Source organism: Oryctolagus cuniculus, chromosome 5 (assembly GCF_964237555.1).
Source record: "Oryctolagus cuniculus chromosome 5, mOryCun1.1, whole genome shotgun sequence".
Classification (NCBI taxonomy): Eukaryota; Metazoa; Chordata; class Mammalia; order Lagomorpha; family Leporidae; genus Oryctolagus; species Oryctolagus cuniculus.
Genome location: NC_091436.1, coordinates 2,507,393 through 2,531,986, shown reverse-complemented (window position 1 = coordinate 2,531,986; position 24,594 = coordinate 2,507,393). Strand labels below are relative to the sequence as shown.

The 24,594-nt window shown below is 58.6% G+C and overlaps 1 protein-coding gene across 2 annotated transcripts; it reads right to left on the bottom strand.

Annotated features, from left to right (window-relative positions):
• Positions 1 to 5,316: 5,316 nt before the first annotated feature.
• On the bottom strand, positions 5,317 to 24,303 carry SFT2D1 (SFT2 domain containing 1). Of its 2 annotated transcripts, XM_051854185.2 has the most exons (8): positions 24,091 to 24,303; positions 15,793 to 15,879; positions 15,195 to 15,277; positions 12,739 to 12,820; positions 11,270 to 11,305; positions 9,098 to 9,156; positions 7,467 to 7,496; positions 5,317 to 5,776 (listed from the first exon to the last, which is right to left on the bottom strand). In XM_051854185.2, exons 1-8 carry the CDS (start codon positions 24,151 to 24,153, stop codon positions 5,737 to 5,739), a joined length of 480 nt encoding a protein of 159 aa, XP_051710145.1. In that variant the 5' UTR covers positions 24,154 to 24,303; the 3' UTR covers positions 5,317 to 5,736. The 2 variants fall into 2 exon arrangements, with proteins under 2 accessions (XP_051710145.1, XP_069929391.1); XM_070073290.1 differs by lacking the exon at positions 15,793 to 15,879 and having other exon boundaries at positions 24,091 to 24,273.
• Positions 24,304 to 24,594: the final 291 nt, after the last annotated feature.

Below are 24,594 nucleotides of genomic sequence, written 5' to 3'. Positions count from 1 at the left end.
GGCACGGACATGGCGCTCCGCGTCTGCAGAAGTGGAACTAAGGGTACGTGGCCGTTTTCCCATAGTGCCTTATTGTCCATGAACTTTCTTTTTCTTATTTTACTTTTTATTTTTTTGACAGGCAGAGTTAGACAGTGAGAGAGAGACAGAGACAGAGAGAAAGGTCTTCCTTCCGTTGGTTCACCCTCCAATGGCCACTATGGCTGGCGCACCGCGCCGATCCGAAGCCAGGAGCCAGGTGCTTCTCCTGGTCTCCCATGGGGTGCAGGGCCCAAGCACCTGGGCCATCCTCCACTGTACTCCCTGGTCACAGCAGAGAGCTGGCCTGGAAGAGGGGCAACCGGGACTAGAACGCAGCACCCATATGGGATGCCAGCGCCGCAGGCGGAGGATTAACCAAGTGAGCCACGGCGCCGGCCCCCCCACGTGTCTGCTGCCCATGTTCTCACGGGGTCACCAGGGAGCAGAGTCACCCGTGGTCACCTACACCAGGAGCCACAGCTCTACGACGTTTATTTTCTCAGCCTCTTGGTCGGCTCTGCTAAGGCCTGTTATCCTTAGTTCATTCATTCAGACACTCAAGCCGTAAACAGGCCACACACTGCCTCCCTAATTATTCCCATTCACCATCTGCTGTGCTCCATTCCCGTGCATGGATTTTAAATTTATTTTTGTGTGTCTGAAAGAGACCAAGAAACAGTGAGAGATCTTTCCACCGGCTGGGTCACTCCCCAAACGCCTGTAGAACCAGGGCCAGGCCGGGCAGGGCCAAGGCCAGGAGGCCGCGGCTCCATCCAGGTCTCCCACGTCAGTGCCAGGGAAGCTGGGCTCGGAGCTGGCGCTGGTGCTCAGGCCCAGGCGTCCGCGGAGGCGTCGGAAACGCTGTAGCAGACGCCCACCCTGACGTCTGTGCTTTGCCTGACGTAATTTACATAATTTACTCGATGCAGCAGTAGGCAGTCAAATGTCTGGAACCAAAACTAGACCTGAATTTTAAAACAGGAAAAACTAACACTAGTTTTAGAAATCCCACTATTTAGAAGTAGGAACTTGTCAATCGCTTTGAACCGCTTCCCTTTCTTCTAACACGGTCTGTTCTATGAACGGCCTTGGGACGGAAGAACAGTCGGGGCATCCTAGATGCTGAAGTCTTCCTCCTCGCCACTCAGATAACAACAGGCAGTGCCTACGCGCATGAAATCATCCATTCTATCCGGGTTCTTCCACTTCCGCTCCTGAGCCTGTGACAGAAGTAGGAGGAACGCATTTCACAGGTAAGAAACCAAGGTGGAACCAATCGGCACACAACTGGCCCGTGGCCAAGGGCGCCCCCTGCAGGCAGAGGCTGGGAGCACACGTCCCTCGAGGCCCAGGCGTCTTTCTGTACTCTGCAGTCCTCCAGCTCTTAATTACCAAGGGCCCCAAAGAGCTTGGGCTTGTGGGCCTGACCTACTGATGTTAGCAAACCTCACTAATTTTTTTTTTTTTTTTGACAGGCAGAGTGGACAGTGAGAGAGAGAGAGAGAAAGGTCTTCCTTTTGCCGTTGGTTCACCCTCCAATGGCCGCCATGCTGATCCGAAGCCAGGAGCCAGGTGCTTCTCCTGGTCTCCCATGGGGTGCAGGGCCCAAGCACTTGGGCCATCCTCCACTGCACTCCCTGGCCACAGCAGAGAGCTGGCCTGGAAGAGGGGCAACTGGGACAGAATCCAGCGCCCCGACCAGGACTAGAACCCGGTGTGCCAGCGCCGTAAGGCGGAGGATTAGCCTAGTGAGCCGCAGCGCCAGCTACTAATGTATGTTTAATGGGAAAAGAACAGTGTGTTCTACAGCAAATAAGAGGCGGGGCCAGAGGGCCATGGAAGGCTGCCCTCCACACCGCTGGGTTCAGTCCTGGCCGTCACGGTGGGAAAAGCACTGGCAGGCTCGGCGTACTCGCGGGAACGGCCCAGGCACGCCTCCTCGGCTGTGTCTCCCGGTGAACGTGCCCGCCCCCAAGGCTGACCCTAGTCCCAGCCAATGTAGTGAGCTCTCCGCTCTGACAGCAAAACGTAGCGTTTGCTTCCTCCTCCTAACAACCTGGAGAGAAGCGAAGCGGCCAAGAGCTGGGGTCAGCCAGGAGAAAGCCAGCCTCCACCACTGCCAGGCCTGGCGCGGCGGCCATAGTCGTGCACTCAGGCGGTGGCGATGGTTACCAGGGGCAAAGCTAGGTGTGTCCAGAGACGGCTCGCGGCGGCACGGGTGGCGCTCAAGCCCTGAGCCTCGTCCTCCACGGTGACCGAGGGCTGCCTCCACGCAGCAGGTCCCTGTCAGCGCGCTCGTCCTCGGCGGCTGCGGTTCACTGCGCGACGCGTTAAATGCAAACACCAGACACTTCCCCAGCGTGCTCCCCTGTCCCCCAGGAAAAGCATCTAGGTTGAAGTTGTTCAAAGCCATAGTCAGCCAACACTGGGCGTGGGCACACTGGGTGCACGAGGTGGTGGCAGGGGCTCCACTGCCCTGGAGCAGGCCCACCCCAGGAACCAACACGCGGACCGGGTGTTTCCCACGGAGCCACTACAAACTCAACCGCAGCTTCCACGGGGCTCGGTACGCGCACAGTGACTGAAGTGAGCGTGCAAACATCCTCCCGGCTAGGTCTGCACTTCCAGAGATGGCGTAAATGGTGTTGGAAGAGCAGAGCGGGACAAAGGCCGTTCTCTGGGTCCCCTCGGCCTGGGGATACAAAGGGAGGCAGTGTGCAAGCCTGACCATCACTGTGCCCTCGCCTGCCCGAGACCCTCGCCCGCAGGTCACCTGCGGTCACCGCCGTACGCAGGGCAGGGCCCAGTTCCTGACGCCGACACCGCTGGGATTAGAAGCTGCCACGAGGCCCTGTCAGCACGGCTGCTCTCCCTGCCGGGCAGCCCGCCCTGCCCCTGCTGCCCGCCCTGTCCCAGCTGCCCGCGCCACCCCTGCTGCCCAGGCCCTCAGCTATGCGTGGGGCGCACTCTAGGGGCACCCGGGTGTGACCCGAGGACATCCACGGAGCCTCAGGCTGCAGCCACCTCACACCACGGCCCCTCTTCAGTAGCCCATGCACTGATGGCCACGTGCTGGGTGGGCACCGTCCGCCGCTTACTCTTCCCAGCGGTCCCAGAGTCATCACCAACCCAACTTCAGTCTTAAGTCTTGACTCAGATGAGCACACCGAGGCTCACGGGGTAGGGCACGTGCTGGAGCTGCGGTGGAGGGACACCCAAGCCCTTAGGACAGGGGTCAGCGGAGGCAGTCATGGCTGGGCCGCCTCCTGGGTCCAAGCAGCCCGCCCCTGAAGCCACCAGACAATCCCAGGAACACACCCAGAGTGCAGCTGTGCTGTCAGGTTGTGGTGACAGGAGTGAACCTGCCCTGCTATGGGCCAGCCGCAGGAGCAGCTGGGAGACAGGGCAGGTGGTGGGCCGCTGTGGCACACGGAAGACAGCCAGCGCAGGGCGTACCACGCACCACGGCGGCCAGGACCCGCAGCCACGCTCGGAAGCGGCAGGGCCCTCCCTGGGGCGCCATCCCCACAGCTGTGCAGGGGTCTCGTGGGGGTCTCTGGGCTGACTTCCAGGCTGAAATGGGCTACTCCCGAGGGAGCCTGCCTCCTGCCCCTACGCCCAGGCTCCCCGGCCGTCCGCGGCCTCTGCTCCCCTCCCAGGGAAGGAAACGAGCAAACTCCACTGAATCTGCACTCGAACTCCGAACCTGCCAGGCCCCCGGGGACCTGGGCACGGGCGGCTCCGGCAAGCATCACATTTCCAAGAGCACAGCTCCCCGCCTGCGCAGTCCCCGCTCACACGTCGCTAGTCCTTCCTACCCCCGCCCCCACGGCCCCGGACGTCCTGGCTAGGCCTGAGGCCATCGGCCGACCCATCACGGAAGCCTGAGCGCCACACAGGCAGGTGGGTGTCTCCTCACCCCTCGGTGCAGGAACAGCCCCTTCTGCGCCCCAAGGTTACGCCCCCCCATGGGGGGCGTCTTCACGCAAAGCTGCTCCACAGGCCCCTGGGGACCTCCTGCGTGCCCAGCGCACAGCCAGGCGCCTCCAGGCGCCACTTCCGGTGCGCTAACCCCCGTGGAGGCCTCCGACTCGTCTTCCGTCTGGGGAGGCCGGCTCCTTTCAAGACAGCCTGCAGGCTCTGCTCACCGCGCGTCACTGCCCCTGCAGGGGTCAGCGGCTGCTTGAGTCACGATGTTCCAGCTGACCTGTCCTCTCCTGATGACTTCCAGAGGGAAGAGGGCCCCTTTCTTTGGTCAGCTCAAACCCTCAGCAAATCAGGACCCAGGGCAAGCCAACACCACCTGGATGGGGCGGTCTCCACGGGGAGAGCACGCCGCAGGGGCAGTCCTGGCGACACGCAGGCCTCTGCGCGCCCTGTGCTACCGCAGGCGGCGTGGACCGTGGGTGTCCACAAACCAGGGCTCCTTGACCAGGCCGTGGGGCTGTGAGCAGGCGGACGTGGACGGGCCAGGTGCCTGGAGGGCGTACGCCCAGCCTTCCTCTGCCCTGTCTGTCCTGAGAACCAGGGTCTCCTCCGTGTTTACTACCACTGCTGCTCCTCAGCGGTGCACGCGCGGCCTGGCCCCGAGCTGGCCGTCTGCACTCAGCCAGCGTCCTGGGGGTCGCCGGGCCGGGCGGGGTGACCTGCAGAGGTGTGCCTCTGACTGCCGACGTCCTTCGGGGCTGCCCCGGCCTCCTCTCCCGCCACGCTCCCACTGCCCTCCTTGGCGACGTCCGCCTGAATTAGCTACAACGCCCGGCCATCGCGTCCTGTCTTGCAGGGGCTCGCACCTCTGCCCACCTCCCCACTGTTCCCTGCACAACACTGTCCCGGCACTCGCGCAGCAGGCTGACTGCTAGCAGTCACTCCGCCACCGCCCAGGCTGCCCTGCCTCCCACACCAGCGCCACGCTGGCCTCTGCCTGGCCACCCTTGACCGTACACACCCGCCAGCAACTGACCAGCTGAGGGGGCGGGGGGGAGCACAGCGGGGGTTACTGGGCTCTCTCCTCCAAGGCCCGGCCCTACCACACTGCCCTCCCAGGGCTCTGGCCAGTGACCCGACCTCCAGCCCTGGGGCAAAAGCAGCCGCCCCTCCCCCGCCGCCCCGGGCCACGAGGGCCACTTCTCCGCCCTCCTCCTGGACTTGCACAGCCCCGCGACCGTTCACGTCTGCCCAGTGGCGTGGGGACACAGCCCCTCACCTGGTTTTCTACAGAAAAGCTGCCCTGTGCCTGACCTGTTTTACTGAAATCAATCATTTCAAGTATTGCACATTTGATCCAGAAAATGCTATTTTCCAAGGGTAAATTTATTTCAAAATATAAACATTTATATATTACTTTCTATTACACGTAATAAGCAATTTTTAGCCTCAAAGTAAAAAGTTCACATTTAAAGTTTAAAAAACAGGCGGACATTTAAAAAAGCCAACGAAGCCGAACGTTCTGGCACACGGGTGGACGCTTCCCACGTTCAGTCTCAGAGGCCGCAGGGAGTCACGACTCCCATGATCACACCTCCTTATCTCTGGAAGAGCACACTGAGACACAGGAACCTACGGCTACAGGCATTTAACAGTTTAATCAAACAGGTCGTTTTACCAGGAAACCGGGCGGGCGGGCTGCGGCCGTCACGGCCTGGAGTGCTCTCCACCGGGCAAACCTCACGGCACCGCGGCTCAGCACTCGCGCTCCTTCCCCAGCTCGGGGTCTCAACTCAGGAGAGAAGAGCAGCATTTGATGACTGCGTCCCTGAGGGCAGACGGGAGGGAGGCAAGCATTCAGTCCTCAGGAGCACAGTGCAGCCCGCACAGCGCCGCCCCCGCCCAGGACGCAGGGTCCCCCCACGCACCGCCCCCGCCCAGGACGCAGGGTCCCCCCACGCACCGCCCCCGCCCAGGACGCAGGGTCCCCCCACGCACCGCCTCCCGCCCAGGACGCAGGGTCCCCCCACGCACCGCCCCCGCCCAGGACGCAGGGTCCCCCCACGCACCGCCCCCGCCCAGGACGCAGGGTCCCCCCACGCACCGCCTCCCGCCCAGGACGCAGGGTCCCCCCACGCACCGCCCCCGCCCAGGACGCAGGGTCCCCCCACGCACCGCCCCCGCCCAGGACGCAGGGTCCCCCCACGCACCGCCCCCGCCCAGGACGCAGGGTCCCCCCACGCACCGCCCCTGCCCAGGACGCAGGGTCCCCCCACGTTTCCAGTCGTGAAAACTCTGCCGGGTTTCGCCCGCAACCGGGACCTGAGGTCTGGCAACACTGCATTGCCTTCTGAACCTGCACCCATCCTAGGAAACCGTATCCACACACAAGCTGGCCTTAACACCGAGAAATCAATCTAAATAGCACTTTAAAAGCAAACAACTTACACAAGCACCCTGAGAATTCATGTGCTTCTGTAACTAGGTGTCTGAACTACCACTAATACCCTACGCATGAAGGAGACTGTTATAAATCCACTAACACAACCTGAGACTCGGCGGCTCCTGCCCTCCTGCCCCTCCTGCCCCGCATCGCAGGACCCCGGCCTCTGGGACGCGGGGGCAGCTCCAGAGCCGAGCCACGCCTGCCCTGCCCTGGCCTCCGGGGCCCGCCCTGACCTGGCCAGCTCTCACGTGCAGCACACTCTGCGTGTCTCCTTCTAAGCTCATCAAGAACCACCCACTCGAAACGCAACCCCCACAGCGTGTCTACAGTCTCCTTCTCCAGACAGGAGGCGCACACCTGACGGACGCCACAGAGCAGCACCGGGGCCTCACCGGCAGCCTCTCTGCATCTACCAGTTTTCAAGGTGGACTGATGTTGTTTGCTCTTCCACAGATGTAAGAAAACGGCAGTCACCGCTCAACACACAGCCTACACTGTGTCTCTGGATGAACAGGCAAGCATCTCACCTGAGAGCGTCACTAAGCTACTTCCAAGAGCAGAAACGGTTTAAAGAAGCCTGCATCTAGCTAGTGCCCATTACAGCCGTGCAGAGTCTGCCATCTCCTGCTGCAACTCCCCAGCAGCCAGAATTCAAGAGGAGACACCCGTGCAGGCTCAGAGCCCACCCCTGCCACCCACTGCAGACGTCCACCCCCCAGAGCCCACCCCCTCAGAGCCCACACCTGCCACCCACTGCAGACGTCCACCCCTCAGAGCCCACACCTGCCACCCACTGCAGACGTCCACCCCTCAGAGCCCACACCTGGGTCACTCTCACTGCAGACGTCCACCCCTCAGAGCCCACACCTGGGTCACTCACTGCAGACGTCCACCCCTCAGAGCCCACACCTGCCACCCACTGCAGACGTCCACCCATCTCAGCAGGAAGGAAGTCAAAGTCAACCATGCAAAGTCTTTAAAACAATCTTTAATGTAAAAATACTTTAAATTCCTAAATTTGTGTAAAGGCAATTAAAGGGCCAGAAATAAAATGAAATTTAAACAAGCTCACCTTGCATATGGGATGTACGACAGACTGTACCTGCAAGAAAAAACCAAGCACGTTGAAATCTCATCTAAATGATTTTCTTTCAACCAAGGGGCTACACCCAACGGCAGGGCACTGCGCCCCCAGAACCCACAGCACCCCAGAACCCAACAGCAGAGCAGTGTACCCCAGAACCCAATGGCAGAGCAGTGCACCCCAGAACCCACAGCACCCCAGAACCCAGCAGCACCCCAGAACCCACAGCACCCCAGAACCCAGCGGCAGAGCAGTGCACCCCAGAACCCAGCAGCAGTGTACCCCAGAACCCAGCGGCAGAGCAGTGCACCCCAGAACCCAGCAGCAGTGTACCCCAGAACCCAGCGGCAGAGCAGTGTGCCCCAGAACCCAGCAGAGCAGTGCACCCCAGAACCCAGCAGAGCAGTGCACCCCAGAACCCAGCAGCAGTGTACCCCAGAACCCAGCGGCAGAGCAGTGTACCCCAGAACCCAGCAGAGCAGTGTACCCCAGAACCCAGCAGCAGAGCAGTGTACCCCAGAACCCAGCGGCAGAGCAGTACACCCCAGAACCCAGCAGAGCAGTGCACCCCAGAACCCAGCAGAGCAGTGTACCCCAGAACCCAGCAGCAGTGTACCCCAGAACCCAATGGCAGAGCAGTGTACCCCAGAACCCAGCGGCAGAGCAGAGCACCCCAGAACCCGGCGGCAGAGCAGCACTGCCCGGGAGCTTAGGCTCAGCTCGGATTCCCGATCAGAGGCCAAGTTAACCGTCTGTGTCCTACCAACCCTCCAGGGTTGATGCGTGCTAAAGGTTGAACTTCTCCAGTTACCTTTAAACTTATTTTTGTTAATAGAGGCAAAACAACTGAAAATAAATTGCATTCTCATTCAGGAATAGATCAGCTATTAAGTATGGATTGGCAAAATATTAGAAGATAACCACGAGATTCAATTTCAATTTTTCCACATCAATGGAAAAGCTAACTTCATGTACTTAATTTGGAGCACACAGAGAACCACATTTATCATTTGCTGTTATTACATCAGCAGAGAGGGAGGAAAAGGGCCAACAGAACCAGTGGCCCCGAGTGGGCAACGTCAAAGAGGAGACACAGCTGGCTCTGAAAAGAAAGGACCGACACCCTCCCGTCTGACCTGGAGGTGGGCAGGGAGCCAGCGGGCACAGCCAGGCATCCGACTAACGCTCGCAGCCCTGCACGCGGGCGTAAGGAGAGGAACAGCCCTGCTCGGCACCCAGAACACAGCGGGAGGCAGGACCCAAGTACGGCGTCACTGCCGGCTCGGAGCACGGCCACAGAGCCGGCATCACAACCAGCCCCCCATCACCCCACGGCCGGGCGCACAGTGCCTGGCAGACTCGTCCTTCTCGGGCCCGTCCTGTGACTTGGCCTTGCTTCCATGGACCCGTACGGCACCACCTGCCGGTCCATCAGCTCTTCACAGAGAGCCATGCCATGTCGCCACGTGAGCAGGCACCCACCCTCCGCTGTTCGCCCCAGCGTCAGGCACCCAGAGGCAGCCTGGAACCACGCTGGAGGTGCCACAGGACCCACCTGACACCTGCCCACCCAACTCTCAGGCAGTCTGAAGACTTACCCAGCACGGGAGACGACTTACCAGGTCATTGACAAGAACTGCAATATGCAGAATAGTAAGGCCAGCCCCTTCTTATGCCACTAAAAACAGTCAAGAGAACTGGGTTACGTTTAAGGAGTGTTTCCACAATCAAGTTCTTGTCTTCAAAAACGTGGACAGCAGCTCCATTTATTTTGTTAGTCTAATAAATTTAAGATACAACTGATCTGAAAATATCCCTATTTCATTCTAAGACTAACCATCAAGTTGAATATTACGAAACATATTAAACATTACTGAAACAATTATATATTGATTTGAAAGGCTGGTTCACTCCCTAAATGCCTGCAACAGCCAGGACTGGGCCAGGCTGACGCCAAGAACCAGAAACTCCACCCGGGTCTCCTACGTGGGTGGCGGGGACCGAACCTCCGGAGCGATCACCGGCTGCCACCCGAGGCACAGTCAGCAGGAAGGCGGACTCGGGAGCACAGCAGGGACTCAACCCAGGGGCACCCCGGGAGCACCCTAACCGCTGCATCGAATGCCCACCCCACAATATTAAGTTCTTAAAGGTTAGGTCTTCCAACTCCAGTCAGCTTTTCTAGAATCAGCCTCATTAGTTATCCATCTATCTCCCACGTGGAATTTACTTACTTTACTTATTCTCACTTATATTTTAAAGGAAAAATGTATTTTATTGTGATCTTCTGGAATAATATAAACAGTTTCTATGATTGTTTTAAAATTACCTATTTGGGGAATTCTTTTTCCACCATTGTTTTTAAATTTTTATTTACTTTAGTTTTAGTCTACAGTTCATTAACAGTTTGCTATGCCATCCTAAAATCAGAATCAATGATCCATAGGGACATGCAAAATCTAAAAATCTCCTCTTACATCATCTTTGATAAATGAGGTGCACATTATATCTTATGTTCACTCCATGTAGCACTAAAACAAAAAAGAAAATCACAACATGTTTCACGTGGTATTTCTAAAATATATTACACACTGCCTTTCCAAAAAAAAAAAAAAAAAATGCTTTTGTCGACAGCTCAAGAACCGCCTGTGGCATAGTGGGTAAAGCTGCCACCTGCAGGGCCAGCATTCCATATGGGCACCAGTTCAAGTCCTGGCTGCACCACTTCCAAGCCAGCTCTATGCTGTGGCCTGGGAAAGCAGTAGAAGATGGCCAAAGTCCTTGGGCCCCTGCACCCACATGGGAGACCTGGAAGAAACTCCAGGCTCCTGGCTTTGGATTGATGCAGCTCCAGCTATTGTGGCCATCTGGGGAGTGAACCAGCAAATGGAAGACCTCTTTCTCTCTCTCTCAAATAAATAAATAAATCTAAAAAAAAAAAAAAAACAAACCACCTCAAGCACTTCGGGAGCTGGCTGGCTAACACACAGTAAGAGTCAGCAGCACCAGGAACTGAACTGAACAATGGGATTTGCTTGAAGGCTGATGGAGAGAGCTCATCTTACCCGTTGGTGCTACAACACTGACTCAGGTTCTGCTGCCTTGTTTTCCTGCCTTCTCTCTCTCTCTTTTTTTTTAAAGATTTATTTATTTATTTGAAAGTCAGAGTTACACACAGAGAGGAGAGGGAGGGAGAGGGAGGGAGAGGGAGAGGGAGAGAGGGAGAGAGGGAGAGAGGGAGAGAGGGAGAGAGGGAGAGAGAGAGAGAGAGAGAGAGAGGTCTTCCATTCACTGATTCACTCTGCAAATGGCCGCAACGGTCAGAGCTGCACCGATCTGAAGCTAGGAGCTTCTTCCAGGTCTCCCACGCAGGTGCAGAGGCCCAGCAGAGAGCTGGATCGGAAGTGGAGCAGCTGGGACTCGAACTGGTACCCATATGGGATGCCTGCACTGCAGGTGGCAGTTTTACCTGCTACGCCGAGACACCGGCTTCTTCTCTCCTTTTTTTTTTTTTAACCACTTTGTCATTCCTCAACACACCTGCCTCGTGAGCAGCACCTCCCTGAGCTACAGGGTCATAGCACAGCCCGAGAGCCGGCAGCAGGACGAGGGAGCACAGGCCTCCCGTGCAGGGCGCAGGCCCTAAAGCCCAGAGGACCCCGCTGGGCACTGCCCTGTCAGACTCCAGGATCTCTCTGGATGGTCTGAAGACCCCACTGGGAGCTACGCTGAGAAGGGGACGTGAGGACACTGCTCAGTCAGGAGGAAGCCAGCAGGGCTGGGCGACTTACCCAGAGAGCAGCACACAGCGTGAATACGAGGCACAGCTACGGGAAGGAGAGCACAGGGCGGTTAGATCCCCTCAAAGCCCGAGAACACACAGCTACGCTGTCCCCACTCGCACAGAAAGTTACTACCAACAACACGGGGTCACCGGCTCTCCCTGGCTAACGGAAGGCGTGGAAGCAGTACCAGAAGACGGTTGGTCAGACCGGCAAAACTGCACCTACGGACGCTTGTGCGGTTCCGCGACAGCGCCGACTGTCACACCCGCTGGCCGGCACACGGTCAGCTCCGAACAACCGTTCACACAGAGGTGAGACCGTCATCCCACACCCTGCGAGAGCGACTCCGCGGTCCCGTCACCTGTGGCGCAAAGCCAGGCACCGCGCAACCACACGGCAAGTCTGGAGTTAAGGCTGGAGATGGAGAGGCCTGGGCTCTGGTTACACTGGTTCATGGTTACGTGCTGCCAAGAGGAGCGTGTCGGGTGTCTGGGCAGCGGGCCCGCGGGAGGGGCCGGCAGCGCTCCCCACGGTGCCACCTGCGCAGCAGGCATCAGTGGGAAACAGCCACGTCCCACCACGGAAAGGCCACGGCGCTCCAGGCTTCCCAGCGTGCTCCAGTCTCTCACCTCCACCCTGCCTGTGCAAGGTACGAAGGCACACCTGAGAAAGGCTAAGTGACAAAGAGAACGTAGGCTTCTTCCAGCTAACGGCGTGAAATGATTCATACTCAGTCGTCTAGGTGAGTCAGCAGTAATATGTATGTTGACACGGATTCTAATATTAAACTCAAAAGTGGAGGTTACAAAAATGGTGATAAACAGGAAGTTGAACAAAAACAAAAAATTAAAAAGTAAGCTAAAATGAGCATTTTTCTGGACAGGAGAAGACCGGCAGAAGCAGCTGAGAACACTTCCTCCTTATCAGTTACTGTGGGTGGCTGTGTTCAGAACGCTCGTGCTCACAGCTGAGAGCAAAACCTAAGCAGATGCCGGAGACCGTTCGGCTCCTGGGAACACGGGGCCCTCTCCCAGTGAGCAGCCAAAACCCAAACAGAAGATGACAAACACAGCCTTTCTAAGCCTGGTGTGAGCTCACGCCCTCCCCAGGCTCAGGCTCCAGACAGAGGACACTCAGCCGGAGGAGGACGGCCTGACCCACAATGCAATGCGCGGCTCTTCTAAAGACGCGGCTACAGAAGCCACACAAGTGGGATCACTTGTCAGGCAGGTGAGCAGGCAAGGGACAAGAGGCAGGAAATGATAAATAACGCCACGTCTCCCAAGGAGACGCAAATGAACTCAGAAGTCACACCAGACACAGGAACAGAAGCAGGCTTCCCCAGCCACACTCACACCACGCAGCCTGGAGGACGCAACAACTCCACTCAACAAGTCACAGCAACATACGCAGAAATCATTTCTCACGGAGCAAAATCTTCAATAAAAGGTTTTAAAATGACCACATTTACTTACGAGCATAACAATTGTTGCAAGCAATCTTGTTGTTTCAAACATTTTCTTCAGTTGCTTCATGGGTCCCATCAAGAAGCAGGTACTATTGAAAAAAATAAAGTAACTGAGCTGTGGGGCCGGCACTGTGGCACAACGGGTAAAGCCGTCATCTGCAGTGCCGGCATCCTTATGGGCGCCAGTTCAAGTCCCAGCTGCTCCACTTCTGATCCAGCTCCCTGCTAATGGCCTGGGAGAACAGGAGAGCATGGCCCAAGTGCTAGGGCCCCTGCACCCATGTGAGAGAGCCGGAAGAAGCTCCTGGCTCCTGGCTTCGCCCAGCCCAGCCCAACCCAGCCCAGCCTTGGGCACTGCAGTCACCTGGGGAGTGAGCCAACAGATAGAGACCTCTCTTTCTCTGAAACTGACTTTCAAATAAATAAATAAATCTTAAAAAAGAACAGTAACTGAGACAGGCAACTAATTTGTCTGGGTATGCAAAAGTAAACAGCTTTTTAAAAAAAGAAACCCTACATTAGCTTGAGAAAAGTCTCACGATGAATCTGCTTTTCCAACATACTACTGTGGCTTGAGGCGTCCCTTCTAAAACCCAGGTGCCATCGCTGTGGCACTGATGTGGGATAAACAGGCAGGAAGTGAGTCTAGGCGAGCCGGAACTCATGTACCCCACACAATGATGCCGTCATCAGTCTGGTACCTCCACCCTCCCAGGATGCACCTGTTCCATCAGGGACCAGGCGTATGCTCAGACCCCACTCCATTTGCATATCCTATTACGGTGTCACCCCCTCCTTATAAAAAGGGTGGGAGGTGGGAGGAGGAGAGCACTCTCCCTGCCGTGGCCCTCACCTGGAGCACCTGCTCCCATTCTCTCCTTCCTCGTGGAGCGCTGTCGGACAGGCCTCTCCCACTGCCCCACTAACCCACTCTCAGGCCCACCTTCCCAGTGACAGGTGCCATGTTTGGTTTTTCTTTCTCTCTAGATTATAGGCGACTCTTTGGCCCAATCACGTTGGGTATTTCCCAGTGTGGGGCGGTCCACACTCCTGTGTGCATATGTGCTTATTCCCTCACTGCCAAACAGTCTCCTGTTTGTACACAGTACCAGGCTCCACTTAGTAGTTCCATCCCTGCGGGACCCACGAACCTGGGCTGAACGTGACCTATTCACTGCCCACAGCGAGGCATCAGGAGGGGCCGGGCCACGAGGGCTCTCCCTCGGGAGCAGGACCTATCCACTGCCCACAGCGAGGCATCAGGAGGGGCCGGGCCACGAGGGCTCTCCCTCGGGAGCAGGACCTATCCACTGCCCACAGCGACGGCATCAAGAGGGGCCGGGCCACGAGGGCTGTCCCTTGGGAGCAGGACCAGGGCCTTTGCAAGAGCAGCTCCGCGCAGCGCTCAGCCCGTTTGCCGGCTTCTCTCCTGCCACGGGAGGGGGCACAGTGCAGTGCCCCAGCGCAGACCCCCAGCCTGCAGAACTCTGAGGAATAAGCTCCTGTTCTCTGTGAACTGCCCAGGCTGTGTATTCCGCTACAGCGGCACAGACCAAGGCAATCAGCAAACCAAAGATCGACCAGCGCTCTCAGGAGGGACCCCGAACACCCAGTCTAAAGCAGCCACCGGTCACTGCTGCTTCACACCATCTAAAATCTCTGTGCAGGGGGCGGGCACTGAGGCACAGCGGGGCAAGCAGCCATCTGCAGCACCAGCATCCCACAGGGGCACCGTCCGCAGTCCTGGCTGCTCCACTTCCAATCCAACTCCCTGCTCATGTGCTTTGGAATCAGTGTGTGCTTGGGCCCCCACATCCATGTGGGAGATCCAAAAGAAGCTCCTGGCCTGGCCCAACCCTGGGAGGGGACCAGCAGATGGAAGGTCTCTCTCTCTCTCTCTCTCTCTCCCTCTCTCTCTCTCTCTCTCCCTCTCTGTAACTCTGCCTTTCAAAGAAATCAATAAATCTTAAAAAAAAAAAAAAAAAATCTCTGTGCAGCACAACACCTCGATCCTTTTCCAGCTATGGCCCAACTGTCTCACGCACTAAAGCCCCAGGTCCACGGCACGGTGCTGAGGGTGGCAGCTCCACGCCTGGGCTCCAGCCTCAGTCAGCTCACCAGGATCGTGACGAGGGCAAGCAACAAACCTTCTCTGAGCTGCCACCTCCAGGTGACAGTGCCTGCCCCATGAGCGTGCTGGAGTAGGGGTGAAGCACCCAGTCCCCGGCACACAGGAGGTGCCCCCAAAGCTACTGTCACCATTAACGCTCCGTCGGTTATAGCAGCTGGCACAGAACAAGAGCCAATAAATATTTATTGAATGAACATAAATGTTGTGGCTGAAATCACACCACAGACAGAGCCACGGAAACATGCCCTATGTTAGCACAGTGCTCCAGAGAAAGGTGCATTTGGAAGCGACAGCACACAAACTAGTTTGAGAAGTCAGACTTACATACATACCTGGCTAAGGCAGCAAGATTTCCAAGGGTGTAAAATACGGCAAAGAGCTTTATGCCACCAGGAAGCCACAGCAATCCAGTTCCCTAGGTTAAGATAGTGCGGTATTAAAAAGCTTTATGATATTAATGGCCTAAAACATAAATATGCCACTATGATAGCAATAATATATTAACAATATTAAAATACAAATGTGCTAGTTCACAGTCTCTGATGATAGTGAAAACTATCCGCTGGTTTTCAGTGTCAGGCACTAACTGGACCCTGATTTGCTAAGTGCACATAATTGAGCCATACGCACTTCTCTTCCTACCTGTCAGTGAATCTCACCCTACCTAAACATCTTAAACGGCAGGTAGAAGAGGCAATACAGTTACATCCCCGAATGTCCTGCTCTTTTCACATATGCTGATTTTTCTTAAATAAAATTATTTCAAAATGCAAATCTCCCCAAAATATTTGTACATCTTACTGATCTCTAGCCCTTCATTTAACTAAATACGTTCCATCAAAAGTGTTTAACAGGGTTAGGTGCTTGCTGGTACTAAACAGACAGCCAGTCTAGTATAAAACAAAGTAAGTAACAAAAGCCTTCACTCACGAGGAGGGAAAAGAAGATGCCGGCTGCGAAGCAGATGGCAAACCACTTCAACCTGGTGTTAAAGCTAAGCGACGAGGCGTCCAGCACCTGGGAGGGAGAGAATCGAACATGTGCTCACATCAGCACTCCCCAGCTCCTCCTCTACACTAAATGCAGGCAACCTTCCACTAACACACACCCGTATCCCAGCACCACTTCCAGGCTGCCAAGGGGCAGCTGGACATGGAGCACCAGAGTACATCAGAACGACTGCCCAGGTCTGAACATACTACTGCTCCCCGTTACGGACAGGAGACGCATGCTGACAGATGGAAGGACAGCAGCTGTGACACGTTAGAAAACACACGAGCGCTTTGGGGCCAGCGCCGTGGCACAGCAGGCTAAGCTGCCCTTGAGACACCAGCTTGCAAGGACGGCACCTGACACCCGAGTGCCGGTTCAAGTCCTGGCTGTTTCAGGTCCGATCCAGCTTCATGCTAATGTGCCTGGAAAACCAGTGGAGGATGGCCCAAGTCCTTAGGCCCCCGCCACCCACGTGGGAGACCCCAATGGGGTTCCAGGCGCCTTGCTACTGCACCTGTTGGGAAGTGAATCAGCAATGGAAGCTCGTTACGTGTCTGCGTGTCTCCTCGGTTATTCTGCCTTTCAACTCTATCAACTAATCTTCACACACACACACACACACACACACACACACCCGTGAGGATTTAAAGCCAGACAGAGACGGAACCAGGCAGGCAAGTGACTCTCGGGGGCACAGGACTCGCGATTCACCCCCTCAACTCCCGTGGCTCTGCAGCGCTCTCGCTCCACACAGACTGAGCGGGGAGGGGCCGTAGTTCCTTTGGAAAATGCTCTCAGCAGAAACCTCCCGGCGGGGAGGTCGGATGGAAGGGCAGAGGAGCGTCAAGGACGAGCTCATCCAGAGACGGGCCGGGCCTGTGCTGCAGGCAGGTGAGCCCCGCGGGGGGGGGGGGTGGGGGGCAGGCTGGCTTTCCGGAGCCACCTCCCCTCGGCGATGGCCCCTGGCTGCTGGCTGGGGTGGCAGGGGTTGACTGTACAGACCGTACAGCTCCAGGGCGAGCAGAGGGCACAGCACCTGCGGGGGGTGCCCAGCAGCCGGGGGTGGGGGGGGGGCATGCGGCCCACAGAGGGAGCCTGAGCAGGCCCCAGGAGTGCTACACCGCACACATCTGACGGTTCCACCGTGGAGGTTCACCGCTGCCAGCTTGTGAAAGCCTGGGTGTCCCGCAACTGCGTTAAAACCAGCTTTTGAGATGAGAATTTGATCTGCAGCATCAACATGCCTCTGTGCCGTGCAAATTCTAACTGTGCGGGAAAAGCAGAAACGACTACGCACACTTCACCAAGTGTGACATCCCAGCACACAGTGACTGAGCGGACGCCTGTACGTGACGCCACACACTGCTACTTCTGTTCCCAACAAGGCTGAAGAAGTGCCAGCGGCGGCTGTTCCAGGACAGGATGAGGACTTACACTCCCCACTGAGATGTGTACACACAAGGTACCTGTGGTCACATTCCTTACCTCAGCAGATGCACCTGTGAGTCCTCACGCAGCATGGAAAGCAGACAAGAACAAGTGTGCTGTCAACACGTCACTCTGAACATATTTAACACGGTATTGTAAATGTGCTCGACTTCAGGCACACTTGTTTCTAGCAGTACCACTGGTTTACGCTCACTCGGTTTAACCACAGAACAAACACGCCTGTAGAAAGGAGAACACCCACACTTCCCGCTTCCTGATTAGGACAAATGCTGAGTCTATTCTAATACACGCAGCAGGATACACCCTAAGCACATCACACAGCAGGTGGCCTAGAGGGTTAAAAACACAGAAAATACATGAAACTTGTTACCTTTATAAAAATTTTTAAAATGTAAAAAAGAAAAAAAGGGGGGAATGTTGATTAGTTTAACCATCCCGCCACATATTCACATCAAAACATTGTTACAGACCATGAGCACATACAATTTTATTTGTCGATTTAAAACCAGAGGCAGTACCCAATGCTGACTTCTAAACGCCACTTTCCTTTCCGTCAACTTTAAATCACCCCATTGTTCCTGAGCTGAGCCGCTGGTTTTCAATAGTTCATTTTTCTCTCAGCAACAAAACAGCACAGTGCGTTCTGGTGGAGCTCTTCCCTGACTGCATATTCCACATGACGGCATTTAAAACAAAGACAAAACACCCTGACCAACTACCCCCACTCCTAAATGGGGAACATTCAATCCACAAGCAAGTGACTTGTCTCATGCCTTGCAAATTACCCAGGACACAGACACAAATCACTGATCCCCAACTCCTGACTGGGAAGGCGGGGCCATGCTGCAGTGAACAAGAGAACCCGCCCTGCCTTTCTGAGCGGCGGCGGCGGCACCAGGTCCACTCTCACGGCACGGCACGCAGGAACCACTCTGCTTTCCAGGTAGGGCGCAACAATCCCACCAAGCCAGCAACTCTGTTCTCTCTGCATCGTCCTCAAAGGAGAAACACAGCTGCACTAAAGACACCGCCCCAGCACCAAGTACAACATCTCTAGGGGGCAGCGCTCCCTGCTCTCAGGTGCTCTCTTCCTGACCCAATAAACAACACTGCCTACAAGGACAACCGAGCCAATTCAGCAAGCCGGCTGGGGGACGTCTCCTAGCAGCAACCGCACCACGGAGGAAGAATGCAGCCCGAGCCCCGTGGCCAGGGCACGGCTGCCGCCACGTCACCAGCGGCCTCCGTGAACAAACACCCCGAACCCACTCTTCCGACCAGTCCTCTTCCAAAGCTACAGTGATGGCTGGAGAGCAGATCCTCTCGAGTGGGCTCCACGCTGCACCTGCCCCTCAGCACTGCCTGCTGGCTCCACCACGACCCATTCAAGAGCTGCCCTCCACCTGGCACTGCTCTTTCAGGACTCCGGGTCCCTAGTACCGCCCAGGACCCACGTCACGGAACCGGCATGGTTTCCACAAGCACACAGACAGCCTGGCCTTTCTGTTTCTCATTGCCTAACCCACAGTGACCGGGCCCACTCCATCTCCAACACGCAACAGCTGCCCTCCTCCCACGCCAGGGCCCCTGTATGCCGCCCCGGGCCTTCTGCTCTGTCAGTGGGAACCACAAGGTCCATTACCGCAACAAGAATTGAAATCCCCTTTCTCCTGCGTCCATCTGGCAAAACACCCAGGCCACGCCTTCCTTCCTCAGCTCCGGGTGGGTGGGGCAGGCAGGGGCCTCCTCCCGCCTGGCACCTAACTCTCACTGCTTCAAGTCAACCACTTTCTCTACCCCTGCCCCAGTCTCCCCTCCTCTGCTTCAGAGAACCCCCAGCCCCGGCTGCTGCCACAGCACCCATCCCTCACCCTTTCTGGTTCCAGGGAGGGGCTCTTCATCTCCACCTTGAGGGGGGGGCTCAGATGACTTGGAGATTTCTGCAGGAAATCACCTAAAGCTTGTCTGTCTCATGACAAAGAGCTCACTTGAGTTTGCCCCCAGCCTGTGCGGTCATTCACCGAGCCAACAGAGCCAGAGCGCTGCGTGGGCCCGGCTCCTGGTTACACACATGTGCGCAGACTTCCCGGCTCTGACGCCCGCGACCAGGCGCAGCAGGTGCCGTGTGGGCCTGGGCCCCGCTCTGGCACACAAACAGCACCTGGCTGCTCGCACCTCACAGGGAGGAACAGGCAGGGGTCTCTCTGTCACACCGCACATCTACCTCTCAACAGTCACAGTGGGGTGAGGTTTTGGGGGACTTTCCCTGCCTGACCCAGCAATGACACAGGCTCTCCCTGGAGGGCGCCATGCCGGGCTGCACCCTCCCACGGGCTCCGAGCTCGGCCAGCACACCCCAAGCAGGAAGGCTTCACACAGGTGCCCTCTAGCCGCGGGGGGCCCTCGTTCCCAGGGCTCTGGGCCCGCAGGCTGGGAGCTGGCTTGCCCACTCCAGCCTCCCCCCTCATCTGACTGAGAGCCCCGGAAGCAGTCACCTCCCTGCCGTTCATTCAGCCCCCTTCGGAGACCCTGGTCTCCTCTGCTCCACCACAGCTCTGGACCCCACGCACACCCCACCTCCAACACCTGCGGCCCATCTCCCCACGCCCGCTCTCCAGGCTTCCTCTGCGGGCTCAGCTCCCAGCCTCCGTCAGGAAAGGAAGCCTTTCCCCCAGGACCCCCAGGGTGCCCCTCCACCCTCTCCAAGACCACGATGTAAACTTCCCGGTGAGAGGCAGAGAGAAGCTTAACTTGTCTAGCAAAGGGGATTTTCTCTCATTACCACCTGCCAAGTGAAACATTTTGACAAGTTAGTTACATCCTGACTATGGACTATCCATACACAAATGATTTTTCTCAAACCCTGTGCTACCATGTTCCCCTAAAACTCCTATGTGCAATCCTAACCCCTGAAGTGGTGGTGTTGGGAAGTGGAGCCGTGGGGAGGGGAGGGGAGGGGAGGGGACGGGATGAGGTGGAGAGCAGGGCCCTGGCGGTGGGAGGGCCTGGTCCCAGCATCCCCTAGTCGGGAGAGCCCCCACGCCCCTTCCCGATCCCGCACCAGGGAGGAGGAGAGGGCCTGGGTCTGCCGTGATCTCGCGCTTCACCCCCCAGAACTGAGCCCCCGCAGCTACTGGGCCGCGGGTCTCAGGTGCTTTGTTACAGAAGCCGGGGTAGGATACTTTGCAGATCTGATAAAGCTGCAGTGGCCGTGGGGGTGCGGGTGTCCAGCAAAGGACCCCTGCAGGTGTTCCGTTGTTACCCCCCCAGCAAGGGCTCCTCTCAGCAGCTGTGCACTGCCCATCACTCCTTCACTGCTCTGTCCACTCAACAAGTCTTTGTGACAGCTATTAGGGACCTGGACGACTCTAGATACACGTAAGGAATAAGACAAGCTCTAAGCCTTTCCGGTGCAGTTGAGGGGAACAGGCGAGAGACACAGCTTCAGACTGGGGCCAGCTCTGCAGAGGAGGCCCAGGGGCCCCGTAGCTGGGAGCAGGCCTGAGTGTCCCCCAGGGGTTCCCGTGCCGGAGGCCTGGCCCCCAGGGTGGTGGCTCTGGGGGGTGGCAGGCCCTCGTGGGAGGTCACCAGGTAGTTCTCCCAAGACCAAGAGGTCCTTCTTGGGAGGGGGTGCCAGGCACGGAGCAAGGCCAGCCCCACCTAGCTCTCTGCTTCCAGGGGCAGTCCTCGCAAGAACCAGCACCTGCTGTCCCGAGGCTCAGCCTCCTCAAAGGTGGGCCCCGGGAGCCTCTTTATAAAGTTGGCCTGGCCCAGCGACATCGAGTGAACAACTGAACCCTGAGTGAAGACACAGAGCTGACAAATTCGACCTCAAAAAGGAGACCAGGGCCCTGGACACAGAAGGGCTCGCCCTGAGCAGCAGAGTCGGCTGACTGTGGCGAGCCCAGGACCACGGCTCAGCCCGTTCTGTCTCTCCCAGGCCACCAACCACCTTGGCGGATGGAGCAGCCCAGACCGCAGGATGCCACCTGCCCTGACCCCCCACCCCGTGTCAACAACACCCTGGGCAGCCCAGGTGCTCCCATCACTTCCTGATGACACCCTGCCGCAGAGCCCTCAGCCCGCTCGGCCTGGGCACCTTTGCTCTGAGCCCCTCCCCCCCTCTCCTCCCTGCTGGCTCTGACTTGCAGTGCACCCTGCACCCTCTCTCCCAGACAACCTGGACCACGGGACAGGTGGTGGGCAAGATGCCCTCCCGGCCCTTCCTGCCACGACACGGTGCCTGGCTCCACCTCGTCCTGCCAGCATCTGTGCACGGGGTCCCCATCACCCCCACCATGTGTGTCTTCACGCTTGGGGGCTTCACACTGGAATAAACACTCTCAGTTCCTTTTCCTCTCCTCCACACCCGCCTGTCAGTAACAACGCACTGTGACCTCCGACTCGTGTCTCCTGCTTTTCTGCCCTCCAACACCTCCCGTCATCCCCACACCACACGCACAACCCACAGACCCCCCCTCTGCCCGACCTCACAACCCACAGACCCCCTCCCACTCTGCCCAACCTCACAACCCACAGACCCCGCCACCCTCCCACTCTGCCCGACCTCACAACCCACAGACCCCCCACCCTCCCCGACCTCACAACCCACAGACCCCCCCACTCTGCCCGACCTCACAACCCACAGACCCCCCCACCCTCCCCGACCTCACAACCCACAGAACCCCCCCACTCTGCCCGACCTCACAACCCACAGTCCCCCCTACCCTCCCACCCCACCCGACCTCACAACCCACAGACCCCCCCACCCTCCCCGACCTCACAACCCACAGACCCCCCACCCCACCCGACCTCACAACCCACAGACCCCCCCACTCTGCCCGACCTCACAACCCACAGACCCCCCACCCCACCCGACCTCACAACCCACAGACCCCCTCCTCTGCCCGACCTCACAGCCCACAGACCCCCCCCAACCTCCCCAACCTCACAACCCACAGACCCCCCCCAACCTCCCCAACCTCACAACCCACAGACCCCCCCACTCTGCCGGACCTCACAACCCACAGACCCCCCCACTCTGCCCGACCTCACAACCCACAGCCCCCCCTACCCTCCCACCCCACCCGACCTCACAACCCACAGACCCCCCCACTCTGCCCGACTTCACAACCCACAGCCCCCCCTCCCACCCCGCCCGCACCCGTCCCGCAGCCACTCCTCAGACATCCCCCACTTCACCTCTGCCCTGAACGCCTGCTGCTGAAGTGGACAGGGACGTGCTATGCTGATGACTGCTTCAGGCTCCGGACCACTGACCACGGTCGGCAGATCCCTCTGCCCACTCCTGCTCTGGGCCTCCCGATGGCCTGGAAGGGGCAACCACACTGTTCTCGGGCGCTGTGTCTCAGGAACCGCACCCGCACCTCCACACGCAGGACACGCCCGCCCTGAGGCACCCCTGCACCCCCTCTCACCCCAACAGGGTCTCATCTGACCACCTCCAACCTCCTCAACCCACCGAAAACCTTCCCATGGCGCTCAGCACGTCCCACACCCAGGACTGTTTTTTCTGTTTCCCCCACTGCAATGTAAGCTCCACGTGGGCGACCTCTGTGCTGGTACCCTGTAACCCCGCATCCTGAGCCGGGCACCCGTATGCGGCAACCTGCCAATCGGCTGGAAGATGAGCTCAGGACACCGCCCGACAGCGCTGTCACTCTACCCCCGGCCAGCCACTCCTCCAGTCTGCTCAAGGTGAGTGTCCACTCCCTTCCACGTCCCCGCGCTTAGAGGAGCGCTGTCCGACAGAACGTCCTCCAAGGCGATGCTGGTATCTGCACCGTCCGATACAATCACCAGGAACCACCCGTGCCCGCCAAGCCCCCGGGCGCAGGGCCGGCCTCGGAACGCAGTTTTACAGTTTACTTTACGCGGCACGCAGCTGTGGCACCAGGTCCCCAGCCGTCAAAGGGCCTGACGGGCACGCGGTGCGTGGTTTGATGCACCCGGGCTGCTGGCACCCCACAGGGCGTGCCTGGGCTCAGCCTCCTGCCGGTGCACGCTGGGGCGCGGCAGGTGACCGCTGCACAGGCGGGGTGGGGGGGCCTGGACGGAGCCCCCGGCTCCTGGCTCCAGCCCAGCCCCAGCGGCTGCAGGCTTCGGGGGCGTAAACCAGCGGGCGGGCGATCTCTGGCAGGAACGTTCAGGGAGAACGGGCACGGGCCGCCCCACCGACCGGCTGACGGTCACTGCTTCCGGCTCTCGGACTCCAGTGTAGGGAGCCCGCCGGCCGCCCGCGCCGGTCTCGGCCCCGACTCTGCTGCACAGCAGGGCAGGAAAGGGGGCAGGAAAGAGCCTGCGCCCCCGAGCCGGCGTGCGGGCGTCCGCTCCCGGACAGGCAATCAGGAAGGGCGGCTGACCCGGCGGCTGGACACCTCCCGGGGCCCCTCCTCCCGCCCCGGGGCGAAGCAGACGCAGGGTTTTACAGAAGCCCCCACGGGGCTGTCACGGCCGTAACTCCCCACTGGGCGCGATGTCGCTCGCAGTGACCTGTAAGTCCTGCCGTCTCCCCGCTTGCAGACGACACCCGCCACACAGTCACAGCCCGTCGGTCACCCCGGGGCCGAAGGAGCTGGGCCCGGGCCGCCCGCACAGCCGCGCCGCACCCCGCAGCCGGCGCCCGGGCCCCGACGGCCAAAGGCCAGGTGGGGTGGCCTTCCAGGCAGGCTTCCGCGGACCCGGGACCCCGGACAGCGCCAGTTCTCCCGCGGCCGGCGGGCGCCCTGATTCTCCCGGACCCCGCCTCGTCCGCCCCTCGGCTACCTGCGCGGTCAGGCCCTGCTCCTCGTCGTCCTGGCCGCTCAGCACCCGCCGCAGCTTCTCCATGGCCCTGCTCCCGGGCCGCAGCGCCGGCCCCTCGCGACCACCGGGAAACCCGGAACCCGAGCCCCAGAGCCCACCGGAAGTCCGTTTCGCCTACTTCCGGCGCACGGGCGCTCGCCCTGCGGCCCCACCCCTTTCCCCGGGGCAATGTGCGCATGCGCGTCGGCTGCGCGCGCTCACGTGATGGGAGCGTGCGCAGTGGGGCGTGGGATGGGTCAGAAAGCGGGGCTGATCTGGGCGCCGGTTCGAGTCCCGGCTGCTCCGTTTCCGGTTCCGGAAGAGTCTGCCTCTGCCTTTCAAATAATAAAATGCTGTTTAACAGGAAGAAAGAAAATGGAGCAGACTGTCAAAACTGCACAGCCGGCAGCCGGCTAGGGATCCGGAAGCATTTCCTCCAAGAACCAGCCGGGTGATCCCGGGCGTGGGAAGTGGGCCAGGCCCGGC

Excerpts from the sequence above, each read along its gene's own strand:
- SFT2D1 (XM_051854185.2), bottom strand. The coding sequence starts at position 24,153 with ATGGAGAAGCTGCGGCGGGTGCTGAGCGGCCAGGACGACGAGGAGCAG. Across the intron at positions 12,821-15,194 it reads AATCTTGCTGCCTTAGCCAG|TACCTGCTTCTTGATGGGAC; the intron begins GTATGTATGTAA and ends TTTTTTCAATAG. Across the intron at positions 11,306-12,738 it reads TTGCAACAATTGTTATGCTC|CTGTGCCTCGTATTCACGCT; the intron begins GTAAGTAAATGT and ends TCCTTCCCGTAG.